The 15,817-nt window shown below is 39.1% G+C and overlaps 1 protein-coding gene across 2 annotated transcripts in view; it reads left to right on the forward strand.

Moving 5' to 3' along the window:
- Nucleotides 1-15,817, forward strand: part of STK31 (serine/threonine kinase 31) — a 46,707-nt gene that overhangs the window by 7,800 nt on the left and 23,090 nt on the right. For both annotated transcript variants that reach the window (XM_088150685.1, XM_007425715.3), the window contains exons 4-10: nt 1,160-1,234; nt 3,155-3,313; nt 5,344-5,696; nt 8,007-8,202; nt 9,001-9,116; nt 10,826-10,985; nt 12,368-12,490. In XM_088150685.1, the coding sequence (XP_088006811.1) occupies nt 1,160-1,234; nt 3,155-3,313; nt 5,344-5,696; nt 8,007-8,202; nt 9,001-9,116; nt 10,826-10,985; nt 12,368-12,490 (1,182 nt within the window). The remainder of the gene's footprint in view (nt 1-1,159; nt 1,235-3,154; nt 3,314-5,343; nt 5,697-8,006; nt 8,203-9,000; nt 9,117-10,825; nt 10,986-12,367; nt 12,491-15,817) is intronic.

A 15,817-nucleotide genomic window follows, 5' to 3' on the forward strand; every position in this document is an offset into this window, starting at 1 on the left:
TCTCCAAGATATTTGGAACAACCTACCTGCCGAGTTCCTTCAAAAACTGTGTGCAAGTGTACCTAGAAGGATTGATGCTGTTTTGAAGGCAAAGGTTGGTCACACCAAATATTGATTTGATTTGGGTTTTTCTTCTGTTTGCTCACTTTGCATTTTGTAAATTGATAAACATAAACAATTACAATATATATTTTTGAAAGCGTTCTTACTTTATAGCATTTTTTCATACCTTCCTAAAACTTTTGCACAGTACTGTATATTATATACAATTTAAATTTATTAGGAGTTGGAATTGGTACATTTTTACTGATCCTGACTCTGACTCCAGTAACCAAAGAATTGCTTCTGACTCTGACTCCACAGCCCTGTTTCCTGTTGCTGCGGATTGTCATACATAAAAATCTCCATACACTATTCTTTGTATAAAAGGGAAAAACTTATGTTTTTTTTGTTCCAAAAGGAGCAAAGATGATTTTTATGATGTTACCTGTAACTTCTATTTTCCCCCCAATATTTGAAATTGTTATTTTTTTCTCTGTAGTTTTAAGAGAGAAACAAAGTTTTCCATCCCAGATTTCTTTTGTTTCTTTCTGGAAATTCAAATCTCTAGTCTAACTTTTATGCTTTGTCAGGTGGTACTGGGATGGAGTTTGGGTTCAAGAATCATAAACCCAGAGCCCCTGAATGCAAATCAAACTACTTATGAGAATATCAGAATAAGATATTAAGTGTGGTAAAAGTGGTGGCCATCTGTAAAACTGTTGGATATATCTTTGGTAAATTGCTGGTAACCTTGATTTCTGTCCTGTTGGTTGCAGTGTTTATCTTTGCTTTATTAGGATGGTTGAATTTGTATACATTCTGCATGTATACTTTGTGAGCAACATGCCTAAACAATTTCCCTATGAACAAGAATTTTTTCTATTTCATAGTGCTACTAATAATAGTGCTAATTAACCCTTTTGAAATGAAAGGCTACTTTAAGAAAAGCTATATCAGTAGCTACAAAAATAGAGAAAGTAGGTTGACTGCATTTTTACAGTATTGTGTAATTCATTGAATTGCAATATTCTGGGCAAAATGATTCATAATGGAGTGTTGGGATTTTTAAAAATACATGGAAAATTACAAATTGACCTAAATTTGTTTTAATTCTCAGATATATGGAGGATGCTTTTCTGAAGATAAATGCTGGTACAGATGTAAAGTACTCAAGGTTATCAATGATGAAAAGGCAAGGATCATTTTTCGATTGAATAGCTGCTCAGCTTGATTTCTTTAATAATTTTGGAAATATATAAATGGGTTGACAAGAAAAATGGAGATTTGCAAGTTGCAGTGCGTTTAAGTTTGTATCCTACTTGATAATCCTATTCACACTAATGGGTTCAAATTTCTTTTGCCTTCTTCTGGTGCTGCACTTTAAAAACTGATAAGTTGGATTTAAATATGGGGAATGCAAACTGTTTGTCTCAACACTTAAGTGTATAATTAAGGAGAACTACAGGCAGTTCTGTAGAAGTTATGATGGTGCTGAAAAATGGATATATGACGCCCCAAAGTTACGACCGTTGGAGTGCCCTGCAGTCACGTGATCAAAATTCAGGCACTTGGCAGCCCACCCACATTTACGAACGCAGGGACACTTCAACCCCCCCTTCCTGCCTATCTGCCCCCCTTTTGGCCACCCTGCACCCTGCGTCACAGGACAGCAAGCAGCCCCAGAACTCTGCGGCTCGGGCTTCTTGGCGTGCCACGGATCTGGGTCTGCAAGAAGCTCCTGAGCTGCAGCACGAAGCCTCAGCCATCCCTGGAAGCCTCAGCCACCCCAACCCACCCCAGCAAGCATTTGTTTATGCAGCTTCCTTCTCTTCCAGCTCCCCACACCAATCTTTCACCTTTTGCGCCCAGCTGCCGCAGCCAAAGAAATGCCTCGCTGCCTTTACTGTCTCCTTTTTGGATCTGCAACCGCCATGCTACCCCGGGCGAATGCTTTCTACACATGGCTGCCCAGCCCAGCAGGGCGGTTCAAATAAAAATGCAAGCGAATGGGGAAGATTGGAAGTGGTTTTGACCAATGGGAAAGCACCAGGGGTTGGCTCAGCTTCTCTGGTACTTCCCCATTGGGGAAATGCCAGTGCTTTCCCATTGGGCAAAACTGCTTCCTGCTTCCCCATTGGCTGGCATTCTTATTTGTGCTGTGCTGCTGGCAATAATAATAATAATAATGATAATCACTACCTTGACATGGTTGTGGGGTTTGCGTGCTCCGAGGAGGATGAGAGCTAAGAGGTTCAACCATACTGGACAGGTCTCATCAGAGGGGCCAGACAAAGAGTGTCTCTCCCATAAACAATATAGCAGATCATTATTTCTTTGTATATTTGTGACAGGTAAACAACTTTTCTTCTAGTAGTTCTGCAGTTGCTGGCCCTGGTTGCTCAGCCAGCAGTCCTGAGTCCTGTAGTCCCCATGTCACAGATATCCAGGAACTAGAACACCTAGCGCAGTCCTTGTTGACCGGGGCGATAACCAATCCGGTATAGGTTTCTGTAAATTACATCTGACCATATTGTTTATGGGAGAGACACTCTTCATCTGGCTTCTCTGAACAGACCTGTCCGGTATGGTTTAACTTCTGGCATAGCTCTCATCTTCCTCGGAGGATGCAAGCCCCACAATCACATCAAGGTAGTGCCTCACTGGAGGATTATTATTATTATTATTATTATTCTCATTATTATTATGGTTGGTTGCACAGTTATCATTAATAAATTGTTGTTGTTGTAACATTCCTTTATCCATATTGCTTGCTTACTGAAAACTGATTCCTAATGCACCATGTTATTTACAATGCTAAGTTTCCTGAATTTTACATAATATCCCGATCTAGGGAAATCAGGAAGGAAGAAGATTTTCCTATTTTTCCCAAACCCAAGGAGCAGCAGTAAGGATAATCCTCAAATAAAACAGTTGGTAGAAGCACAACATGGTGTAAACAGCTTTATTAAGGCATTTCTTTGAGGTCTTGGGGAATCCCAGTGTGTGGAAAACGGTTATAAGAAGCTCAGAGGGGAGGGAATGGGGTGGAGTGTCACTATCCTGCCACTTCAAAGGGCAGTTTGTTTCTATCTTTGATCTTTTGCTGTTACAGTGTCAAGTATTATACATTGACTACGGGAACTCTGAGATCCTCAGTAGATCAGAAATAGTTGAGATCCCAGCAAACTTGCAGTTTCCTAGTATGGCAAAAAAGTATAAATTGTGGGGACTACAGATTTCAGCTGATCAAGATTTAAATCAATTTGACCAGGTAAGCCAGATGTTTCATGTGCTTGTGTTTGTGCATGCAAATTTCATATGCAGTTTCCATTTTTGGTAGCTGTGGCAAGGATATATAGAAAAATGTTTATATATAAAATTGCAAAGAAAAATAACAGTGTTAGTTCTTCTACTTGATAGCATTCCTGCTATTTTAAGTCTGCATAGTGGGCTACCCACTCTTCTTTATCTCTTTTACTGATTGTGAAAAACCCCTAGTTTTAGTATGGCACAATCATGCCCCCCGAAACTTCTGATTGACTCCATGTTGAGAGGCCTGAACAGAGGGAATTCAGCTTTTATTTTTCCCCCAATCTCTCCCATTTAATTTCATTCATATCAAGGCAGAAGGTGAAAACCAGACTGTGTCATTCTTATTCTCCCAAAGGTTGTATAAAGGTGGCTTTAGCTTCTAGATAGTTTCTGAATTGCTGGGCAGGACATCATAAATGGAGCAGTGTCCCTGACTGCAAAGCAACAATCAGCATCCTCAAAGATATCACTCATCCTCATAGTCTAAGAAACTGAGAAGAAATGTCCAGATGAAAGGGATAGAACAACAGGAAGAAGAAGCAATCAGTAACAAACAGTTATGGTTTTGAATGTTGGTTTGCGTTTCTGTTGATCTGCATGTTGGCACAATTTAGAATTTGCAGGATGGATACCAAAGAAGGAGAACGCTAAGGGAGTCATTAGAACAGTAATAAATCTTGAAAAAAGTTTATTAAGAAATCACCCCTAAATACTTACAGCGTCAGGTGGATACAACCCCAACAAACAACCGGGTGAGCCCAAATGGTGGGGAAGGTTTGTGTTCCAGAACTCATTTCTCAAGGAAGCTGAAAAAAAGGGGTAAATCTTATAGCCCTTTCCCCCCACTCCCCCGCCCCTTGGAATGCTCACCTGGGTTTTGGGATAATTAACAAGGGGAAATTAATGTTTATATTTAAACTCATTGGAGAGGAAGAGATTACAAGAGAGTGAGCAGGCACATAATGGGAAATACACACTGAAAGGAATGCCTTAATGCCAGCTGTTTGCTTAGGGTGCTCCTGGCTGCTTAGGAGGCAAAAGAAGGCCTTTAGGGTGAAACTGATTAGGGTCTTGCCAATTTCAGATAGTAGGGCAAGCCTGGAGGATGCTAATTAACTAATTAAGGCCACAGAGCTGTGTTTGTTAACCTGCAGTTAGCACCTTTTAGAGAAGTGCTGTGCTGGGAAGAAAAGCAGTTTAGGAAGAGATAACTTGTTTAAGCAATCTCTCCCCTCTGCAAGGGAGGAAATTCTGTGAAGGGGGAAAAGGAAAAAAATATTGGTCAGGCAGTCAGGCATAGGACAGTTTGTCTTGATCAGAAGTTATGGTTACCTCACTTATATATATCATGCTTACCTATAAAAGAATTACCAAGCATGATTAAGGTGTCAAAGATGAATAGGCAAGGAGGTACTGTGGACATTTAGATTAGTCAGCTAGCTAAAGGCACCCAATTTCTGGTCCATATATAATGACAAGTCAAGAACTGTGGAAAGCAATACTTCGTAGAGAATGAAGTGGATATACTTGAGATCTAGTCTTTGTTTAAATGCACATAGTGCTATATCAGACTGAATGTGGCTCTGAATGATAAGTATCAAAATGATCCAAATGCTGGAAGCAACTTGCCTGTTTGCTTAATTTGTTTTTCACATGAATAATGCAGTTTTTGCTAGGAACCAATTGGTAAAACTTGTGCAGGATGATGAAGCCAAGTTTCTGGCTTTAGAAATCTTTCAGCTTCTAAGATATTACTAGGGATAATCTACTGTTTATATTTATGGAGCTTCTCTGCATCTATAAGGGCAGGAGAGATTATTCAGAGATCTTAGAGAGTGTCTGTTTGTTGGCTAAAAACATTATCTGTGCCATAGTTATAAATATCTATAGAGTATATACTACAGCAGAGCACCTGATCAGCTCTGAGATTTTTTAATTGTAAGACCTGTATTTCAACTTCTCTAATGCCTTCTAAATTTCATTTTACAGGGGAGGAAGTTTCTGGATAGCTTAATATTTGAAAAAGAGATGAAGATAAAACATAAAGCCATATATCAGGATGGCACCATTGTTGCCCAAGCAGAATATGGCCTCCTGGATGTTGGGGAAGAAATGGCTAAGAAAGGTTTTGTTGAACTTTACAAATCTCCCACAGAAAACAAATCCTGTGAGACAAAAGTGGATTCCTTTTTGTACCAAACTAGGAATGCAAAAACTTCAGCTCCAGCATGGGCAATGAGAGGCAACTCTTTAGGAAGCAGTAGAATAATAGGAAACTTTGGTGATGTGTTTCTAAATGGGAGAGATGAGAATAACTCTACAAATCATGTTCCTTTGATCAAGTAAGTTAAAGTGGGAAAGGGTTTTCTGCAATGTAGTTTGAGAACAGTGAAGAGCAAGTGTACACAATGATTCCTTTGAGCAAAGGTGGGCAACCTGAGCCCGTAGACTATCTATGGGTGCTGAGATCCATAGATACAATACACAGCATCCCTTCAAAAGATGCTACCCAGTTTTAATTTTTAACTTGCTAGAAGGGAAAATTGTTGCTACTCCTCACACATTTAATTATATTATCATGCATTTGGGTAATTTAACTGAATGTTAAATTTGATTCTCATTTCATTAAAGGTTGACTTCTGCCTTGGTCCTTCCTACTTTTTGGAGATACTCTCCAGCAGAGTGCTGAAAGACCAAGCATGGCCCAGCCCTTGCTTTAAAAAGCCCAGATTTCTCTTTAGAGGAAAATGAGACTCAGATGCAAAGCTACAGTAAATGAAATGTGATTGTGTTCTCAGTAGGTTAATGCTTCCATGGGCTGTTTTAAGCCCAGGTTCTACCTTCTAATATAGGTTAAATGAAACAGGTAATCTGAAATTACCTTGCATCTACAACTGTGCCTGAGACACGTGCTTGAAAACTCCAGTTAATCTTTTCGGAAGTCCCATTTTTCATTTTGGCAGCAGTAGACCTGAAATGTAGTCGCCAAGTATACAAAACAATGAGAAAGTCAATAAGTGAAGCTATAAACCATTGCTCACAAAGCACAATGGTTGGGCTCACATGTTGTGTTAAAACCACGTAAAACAAACCACATAATAGCCCCGCATGGAAAAAGGTGACTGCTTTAAAATGTTGCAAATGCTGTATTCATTCTCCTGCTAGCTCCAAAGTGCTGCCCAGCTCAAATAGCTGTATTATTTTTGCAAGCTCATGTTTGGTTCATTAGTGTTTGTGTTACATAGTCACAAATACATATTCAAAGAGGTGTCTACAGCATTGCACTGCTGCAACAGAAGCTCCATCTGTTGTACGTATGTGCAGGGTCATGACACACATACGAAAGGGACAGAGCTTATAGCACTATTATTTCATCATTTGTCCATCCCCTCCTTGGCCCCTGTAGACTCTTTTTTTAATTTAGTTTTATTTATTTATTCATCAAATTTGTCACCGCCCATCTCGTGAAAAGACTTTGGGTGATTTACAACAAGATAAAAAATCATTAAAATACAACATAAAAACAATCCTAAAAATAAATAAATTCCAAGAAGATAGAAAATTGGCAAGTAATTTCAGGGAGCATCATCAGGGGGCTAGCCACCCCCAGGGGTGGGTAGAGCCCATATCACCCCATGCACACTGACAGAGCCAGGTCTTTAAATCTTTTTGGAAAGCCGGGAAAGTAGGGGCCTGCCACACATCTGGGGAGAGAATATTCCAAAGGGTGGGGGCAACGGCAGAGAAGGCTCTCTTCCTGGGCCCCATCAGCTGACATTCCTTTGCTGACAAGATCCACAGCATGCCCTCTCTGCCTGACCAGGTGTGATCGGTTGATGTAATGGGGATGAGATGGTCTCTCAGGTAGCCTGGACCCATGCCATGTAGGGCTTTAAAAGTGATAACAAACTCCTTGAATTGGACCCGGAAGCAAACTGGCATCCAATGCAGCTCCTGCAGGAAAAGTGTTACATGTACATGCAGCTCCTGCAGGAAAAGTGTTACATGTAATCCGCGTGGCTGCATTTTGATTTGCTAGAATCGTTGATTCTAGCCCCATAAAAACCAGGTAACATTGACTATGGCTTTGAACAAAGTTACAGAACAAGCAAAAAAGAAGACAGCTCTGTGTCTGTCTCAATCACAACAAATTACAGCTTCTAGATGACCTTGAAAAAGTTAAGCAGAGTCAGGTATGGGTAGTATTTGGATAGGCAACTACAGGAAATCCTAAGCCTAGACTAGACTTGAAAGGAGAAAAAAATCCCAAAAGAAGGCAAAAGCAAACTTTCATATTGTTGTCAATAAAACAATGAGGATGTGTCCATATAGTCTAGGAATTGAACTTGAAGCTTAATTAGTGTCCAGATGTTGATGTGTGATGTGAATCTTTTGAACCCATTAGGAATGGTGGGTATAGTCAGCTTTCAAAGTTGTTCTAGGTTAGCAGTGGAGTGGAACATACTGGAAAAACTTATCCTTACTTTCTTAGGAGGCAGAGCGAAAAGAGAAGCTTTTCTTCTGCCCAGGTTTGTTAAATCAATGATCAATTAATTACTAGTTAGTAAAGATGTACTTGAGAGATTTTGGACAATTCTTTAAAACACACTTCTAAAATTTCTTTGATGAATCTTGCCTGTGTGTTCCAATAGAGACAAAATGGTCACTTGTGAGTTTAAAAGGGTGTCAAACATTAGCCTGGAAAAAATCAAACAGGATCAGAAGTTGTTTGAGGAGAATGAGAAACTAAAAGAGGAAAAAGAGACTTTCCAAGAAGAAAACCGAATTCTTTCCCATCAGTGTGAAGAACTGGAATCAAAAGTACAGAAACTGACTTGTGATCTGGAGGTAGGATGAATAGAATGTTGCTACATCTCAGAGTTATGTAATTGTCAGTCTTACAGTAATGAAATGGTGTAGAGAAGGCTCGCCCTTCCCCTTACGGGGAAAGGAAGGTAGATACTTAATGATCTAGATGCTCTTTATATGTTGTATTTAATTGCTTTCAGTAGATTCTGTGGGCCTGACCAAATCTAATGGGTGATAAAGGAAGGTGCCTGAGACAACAGAGGTCCAGCTAATTTAAGAAATTCTTTAGAGTAGCATTCTTTAACCTTGTACCCTTTAGATCAGAGATGACCAGTTGGAGACCCCACAACCACTTGTAGTAACAGCCCTTCTGGTTATAATTGCCAAAAATTGGAGTTATCATTGTTAACTGTTTGAGGCAGAAACCCTTGAACTCATAAGCTGTAAAACAGGCCTATCATGGTCTTAAAAACAAAGAAAAACTCAAACTCCTCATCTACATTGGGAGAATGCTGGCCTTGCCCAGATGTGTGATATGGCTCCACCCCCTTTGCTTTATCATGCTCACCTTTCCCTTCCCCAGTAATATTAAGTGTGGCCCCTGACTGCCAAAAAGCTGTTCACCCTGTTATCTAGTCATATTGGGCCATCATCTGCACCATTTCCAGTTAGAACATTTAGGAACTGTTTTCCTTTGTGTTTTTGAACTGTCTGAAACAAAAATCGGTGTCCCTGTATGAAAGATCCACTTAGTTCTGGGAAGTTCTTCAGTGAAAGATTGGTGGCCTGAAAGAACTAGTATTAGTGGGCTAATGTTTTCATTGCTATCCAATGCAGAAAGAGAAGAAAGCTTACAAGGAAACTCTTGATTATATGGAACATATTCTGCCCACATACGTAGGAACTACAGTGAAAAATTTGGCTGCCAGCTTTGAAAAACTGAAAGAAGCAAGGTATGTTATGCAAGTTTCCAGACTATATTCTGTAAAGGATAATTTTCAGTTGATCTAAGGTTTACTAAAGTAATAATCCTGGATTTTTTCAAACATTGGTTTAATCTTATAATAACCTATGATTTGTTTATTCATGGTTTATGGAATAAATATTACTATTCAGATAAATATAAATAATATTACTATTACTTAGCACACTAAGCTAGGGGTTATTAGGTGCAATCATGCAATTATTTGTGATGTTGTAGTCACCCAAAAATTAATTTAAAAAGTAAAAATTGCCAACATTTCACAAGATTTTTGTCATCTCAGTTCCATGATTTTGCTTGTTCTCAGCTGAAATCTCAAGAGTTTTTGTAGGAACCACCGGTATCTCATGAGATTTAGTACTCTTGCATATTTTTGCAATTTTTGTCCATTTGTTTTTAAAGCAAATATATTTAATTTCGGGAAGCCAAGGGCGGCATCCAGGAATTTTGCACCTATCCTCATATCCACAGGCACGATGTTGCCAGTGCATATACAAAGCATAAATCCATGCTTTATTGCCACAGTAGCTGAGTTCACATGTAAACTAAAATCAGACAAATTGGACTGTGGTTCGAGTTACGTAGATCAGGGTGATACTGAAAGTGGCCTATTGGTTCCAGTTAATTGAGTAGAATGGCAGCTTTTCAGTCATGGTCATGCAAAATTTGACAGTTCAAGAACAGATTGTTTCAAAGAACTCTGGAACATTAAACCAGTTTGGTTTTTGAAGATCAGTTCTCTGAACTGGAAGTTGTTTAAAGCGTCCTAGATGTAGTATTTCCAACAAAATAGGCTTTTCCAATCTCTCTGCGGAAAGGGTTTTCCACAAAATGACAAATAATAGGGTTTGTCCAACACAAAAAGTCATATAACTACATACATTATTTAGGCCAGTGTTTTTGATTCTATAAAAGTGGATTATAATACCAACTTCTGTCAGTTGCAATGTAAAAAGGGCAGGGCTTCAGTCGTAGGGTTGTGGCTGCCTTCCTGACTTCTTTGACCCCCCCCCCGACTCCCCCGGTTGTTTGGCCTAGTGAAAGAGTAGAGAAGCTGAGAAGGAAGAGGAAAGGTTTGTCAGGAGGCGGAGGAGGTGGAACAGGTTGGAAGGGGAGCCAGAGAGAGGGACAAAAAGGCAGGGCTTGGGGTGGAAGAGCCAAGCAGGGAGGGGGACACAGGAAGATGTCAGAAGCAGAAAAGAGTGTAGCAGCCTGGCAGCTGGTGGGGAGGCAGGAAGCAGGGTAGGTGGTTGGGGCGAGGGAAAGCGATGGAAGGACATGAGGGGGAACATGGCAGCAGGCAATGAGATGGGAAGGTGCAGGAGGGAGAGAAGGCTGGAGAATGAGAGGGAAGGAGGGCTCCAAAGGCTGCATGTAGCCTGGGGCTATGCTTTATGTTTTCCTGACTTAATAGGGGCCACTGATTCATCTTTTAAAGAGTACAGTTACCTAAACATATTGTTTGGTTATGTGTCTGATGGTAGTATTCCTACAGGATAGGTTTTGATCTTTTGTTCCCCTTGTGTATTCTTTTATTCTAGATAGAATAATATTTTGGCATATTAAGGGGCATATTTTTATTGGGTAAAAATAGCTGTGTGTCTCAGAGATTTGTAGCGGTGGGCCTGTAGTTAATTATATAGCATTATAAATGTTCATTTTTAAGTATCTTTTATTCAGGCAAAGTCATGCAGGTGATCGTTTTGGAGAAGACCTTTCAGAAGCTGTAAATGTAGTTACCGAAGGGAGCCTTGAGGCCCCTCTGTCCTTGGAAAAGCTGGAAAAGGTTTGGGCAGATTATAACATATCCCAACAGGAAATACGCCTTTGCAAACATGTGGTAGGTGATAGGCCATACCGTTTTATGCCAGGTCATAAGCTCTGATGATCTTTTATATTTTGTTGATATAGCTGTTTATACTTGTTAGCAAAAGGATTCCCAAGGATTTAACTTAAAATGTGACCATAATTTGATAATATATGATGTAACCATGTTAAATCTGTAACAGGGCCAAAGACTTTGTGAAGAGGAGAAAGAAACTTGTAGGCCATCACTGTGAGAAATTCTTGCAACTTTTCCCTTCCCTCTCCAGCGGGATAGTTGAGTGGGGTCTCTTGTGTATAGTTCAACTTGAGAAAGAGAGATGTTGGACTACAATGACCGTGTGTGTATATGTGGGAGAGAGAAAGAGAGAGAGCGCACATATCTAAGAAATTGTACAGGTTGCTACTCAAATGAAAAATTTCCTGTCACTGGTCCTACTCACTAGAATAATCTTCCTGGATGTAGTTACTAGGAATTGAGTTTAAATTCAAGGCATCCTTATCTTTTTTATTATTTGTGTTATTGATCTTACTTATTAATTTTATATGATTGCTGTGTTATGCTTATTGCATTTTCATTACTTAGAGATTATTTCATTCATAAATTGTTAATAAACTGTTTGCACCAGACAGTAAACTCATCTTCCTTGCAATGAATATGTGAGAGTGGGCATTCTCTCTCTCTCTCTCTCTCTCTCTCTCTCTCTCTCTCTCTCTCTCTCTCTGTTCCCAGAGCTCAGCATCTGGATTGAAAAGCTGTGTAGATTCATGTAGAAACAAACAAAGGATGTTGGTCTCAGAAGGTCCTATAAAGTAGCTTGGGAAAAGTCCAGTAATTGAATGTGAAATATTTGACATAATTTTTAATAAACAGTACAAATAGTTTTTTTTTAAATCAAGAGATAAAATAATTTATTATATGTATGTATGTATGTAAACCAATTAATATGTCTATTTTCTCCATTGTTTATCATATGTGAGTGGATAAAGAAAAAAGACATGCTATTTGAGCTGCTGTGAACTACAGTAAAGCATTGAGAATTCCCAAGGAGATGCTCTTGCTCTCATTAGTCACTTGTCTAACTGCAAACATTTTGAGAGTTTGGCCGATGTTGCTTCCATCTGCAATCTGATTTGGCTTATATTGTAAACGTGTACATGATATATAACATTTGTAACTGCAGAAGTATCTGCAAACTGATACCTTGGATCAATGTCAGTACCGTATTAGGTTGTACAAAAACATGAAGGCAGATCTGAACGCACTGTAGAGGGTTGTTGTCTCTTCTTGTGGCTTAAGTTCGTCTTCATATTTGATAGAGGTAATTACAGAGGTATAGGTTGTCCTATGTTTCTGCTGAAGAAAGCCTTCTCAATTTTGTGTTGTCTTCTGCACAGGATGAAGTACAAAGCTTGATTCTCCAGAGGAATGAATTGCAGCATAAATTGTACATAGCTGTGGAAGAATTTGTTGTGGAAGTGGATGATCTGCCGATTTCTGAGCGCTTACATACTTTGAAGGTTGGGCCCAGAGTGGCATGTATAGCTGTGCATTGTTTTACCTTTATAAGACACGCTCCAGATCAGATTACAGTTTTGTATTACAAGTGGTAGCTTAAACAGTAACCTGAGATGTCCGCCAGTCATGGGATCATCCTGACATTTCTTCCTTTTCCAGGCATTAATATTGAGATTAACTTCTGAGGGCTCCTTAGAAGCTCCTAATGTTTCTAATCTGGAATATTGACAGAATTTCCAGTATGTTCTAAGACAATTTTAAACAGTTTCAGCAATCTGTGCAGGTCATGTTAAAAATAATATTTAGGAAGTGACATGAAATAGGGTAGGTCCTGTTCCCACATATAGAATGGTCATCTGTATGGGCATATGTATGTACGCAGCAATTATGCTGTTCTCCTTTGGGATATGCCATGTAATGCAAAGTGCAGAAAATGAATAAATAGTAGTAGGCAAAGGAAATTAAAGCTAAGAAAAAAAGAGAAAGAAAAGGAAATCTAAATAGTGGTAGATTGTAAATTAGTATTGATACACTGCTTCATACATGGCGTTTGGTTCTTCTCTTTCTTTTTGATGATTTCATTCAACTCCAACCAAACATAATTTTGCAGCCTTTTTTTCTTCATCAGTTTGCTGTTCTTTTATATATTTGTTCTGCATTTTGAGTTTTGCTCATTTTCTCAGTGTGACCAAGCCACCTCAATATACTTCTATTTTATTCCACAAATCGTAACCTGTAAAAATGTTTTGTGACAATTTCAACTCCCCAACGTGTTTAGGGCTTTCTAAAGTGTTTGGTCTCAAAAAAAAGTTTTTTTTAATCTGTTCAGTCATGTCCAATTGTCAGAGACTACCTGGACAAGTCTCTGTATTTGTCTCAAATACAGTACCGCAAATGTTATGTTAATTCATCTCCACAAGATGGCGGTCTTCAAGCATTTTCCCATATGCCACAGCAAAGGAGTAGGCATCCTGCCAAGCCTTTTTTACTAGGTATTTCCAAACCTTTGTAATGTTCCATAAAAAAGTAAAATTACAAAGAAAAGTCCCATATTATTAACAGCTTGAACTCTGAGATGTAGATGTAAACCCTTCATTTTCAGCAGAATCAAATTGCTATTTGCCATTAACTTTTGAAATAGGTCTCTAACGTCATATTAAGACCTTTCAAGAATTTAATGCTTGCAGTCACCATTCAGAATGACAATTGTCTCTGTTTTCATTCTTTCTCGGAATGACCTTGCAAAAAATGTACTTACAATAATTTCATATTTCGTTATTTTTCTTGTCCCCTTGCCAATGCTTCAGAAAGTCTGACTTCCTTGCTTTAATATTTTTAAACAACAGCATATGCCTTTTATTGGTTTTCTGCTGTAAAATAAAAAATACAATAACATTAATGTAGGATGAATTAAGATTATGCTATACTGCTTCCTGGAATGACTAACTTCTATTGGACTCCAACAGAGCCAGTTTTCCAAACCCCCATGAGACATAAACATGAGAATTAAATGTGTCAATCTATCATAAAAGTGCAATTCCAGCATGAACAACAAGTTTTAATATATGCACTGCTAATGATTATTAGGGATCTGTAGAACACAACTAAGCAAAAATGAAAATGTTTGTGTAGGACGTCTAAATTCAGAAGGAATAACGTTTACAGATCTCGCATAGATTCGTTTCTATTTGATATTTAGTTACTGGCAAAGATTCACTTTGGAAGAAAAATGTTAAAAGTCTTCAAGGAATGCTAATGTTGAAATTCATTCTCTTCAATGACACTTAATAGTCCTGGGTCTATAATAGGGATATTTAAAAATAATAAATTGCTCTAATCTTGTTTTATTTGTTGTGGAATTCTCTTGTGGGTCCTCCACTTAATAAGGAGAATTTCTGGCAGTTTCTTTTCAACTCAATTACCACTTTTCCTTTGTATTTTGGAATGTTCTTTTTTTATGGTAAGAAGTCAAATAGTGCTACTTCTAGTTGTTGTTGTTGTTATTATTATTATTTCAATTGCAAAAGGCACCTTTACTTGAAACAACTTACATCCTGCGACAATACCTTTAATACCATCAGACAACATCTACCTATCCCAGGTCCTTGGGAAGGACTTGAGAGGTGGATAAAAATGCCAGATCCAGTCTAAATATCCGGCTAAGTGTGCAATCAACAATAATTTATTAAACTTGTATGTCACCTGACTCTCAACGACTCTGGGTAGCTCACAACAATCAAAGAAATTACAATAAAATCAATAAAACTTAATAAAGATAAAAGAAGGCAAGCACAATGAAGCGGGGGGTCTCACTTCCACCTGCCAAAGGCTTGGGTGAAGAGTCGGGTCTTCACACTCTTCTAAACAACAGCAGAGTGGGGGCTATCTGGATCTTGGGGGGAACCTCATTCCAGAGGGCAGGTTCTGCTATGGAGAAGGCACACTTCTGGGCTCCTGAGAGATGGCATTATTTAATTGAAGGAACCTGGAGCACGCCAACCCTGCAGGATCAAATCGGCCAGATCGATGTTATGAAAGACAGTTCCACTTTCTTGCCTACATGTTCCTTTTTATCCACTTCAGAGACTCTCTTGCTATAGTTTCTCTTATTTCCTGCTGCTGCATCTTTCCGGCAGATAATCATCACATCTGCTTCTGCTTCCCATTATTTCAAATATTATGCAGTAGGCTGAGCGCCGAAGAATTGATGCCTTTGAACTGTGCTGGAGAAGACTCTTAAGAGTCCCCTGGACTGCTAGGAGGTCAAACCAGTCAATCTTAAAGGAAATCAACCCTGATTGCTCATTGGAAGGATTGATTATGAAGCTCAAGCTCAGATACTTTGGTCTGAAAGAGGACTCCTTGGAAAAGACCCTGATGTTGGGAAAGATTGAAGGCAAAAGGAGAAGAGGACGGCAGAGGATGAGATAGTTAGATAGCATCACTGAAGCAATGAGCATGAAACTCAGCAAACTCAGGGAGGCAGTGAAGGACAGGAAGGCCTGGCGCGATAAGGTTCATGGGGTCACGAAGAGTCGGACACGACTTAACGACTGAACAACAACAACAAAGACATTCACATCCATGACAGTCTGGTGTATGTTGTGCTACGGTGTTAGAACTGGCAATTTTTAAAACAAATCAACCTCAGGACCTGCAGCCTTTCTGTGTTTCCCATCTACAACCAAGAAGCATCTAGAGGGGCTGTTTCAACTAGAGAAACTGCATAACGTGAATTCTTCTTTTTCCTCCTGATGTATAGGAATGAGAAATATCCAGCCCGCGAGCCAAATACTGCTTACAGGTTGCTGCTTCCAGTTTTACTCCAG

The sequence above is a fragment of the Python bivittatus genome, unplaced genomic scaffold (genome assembly GCF_059951505.1).
Source record: "Python bivittatus isolate LINGU-HERP-01145 unplaced genomic scaffold, Pbiv_v1 ctg000610_np1212, whole genome shotgun sequence".
Lineage (NCBI taxonomy): Eukaryota > Metazoa > Chordata > Lepidosauria > Squamata > Pythonidae > Python > Python bivittatus.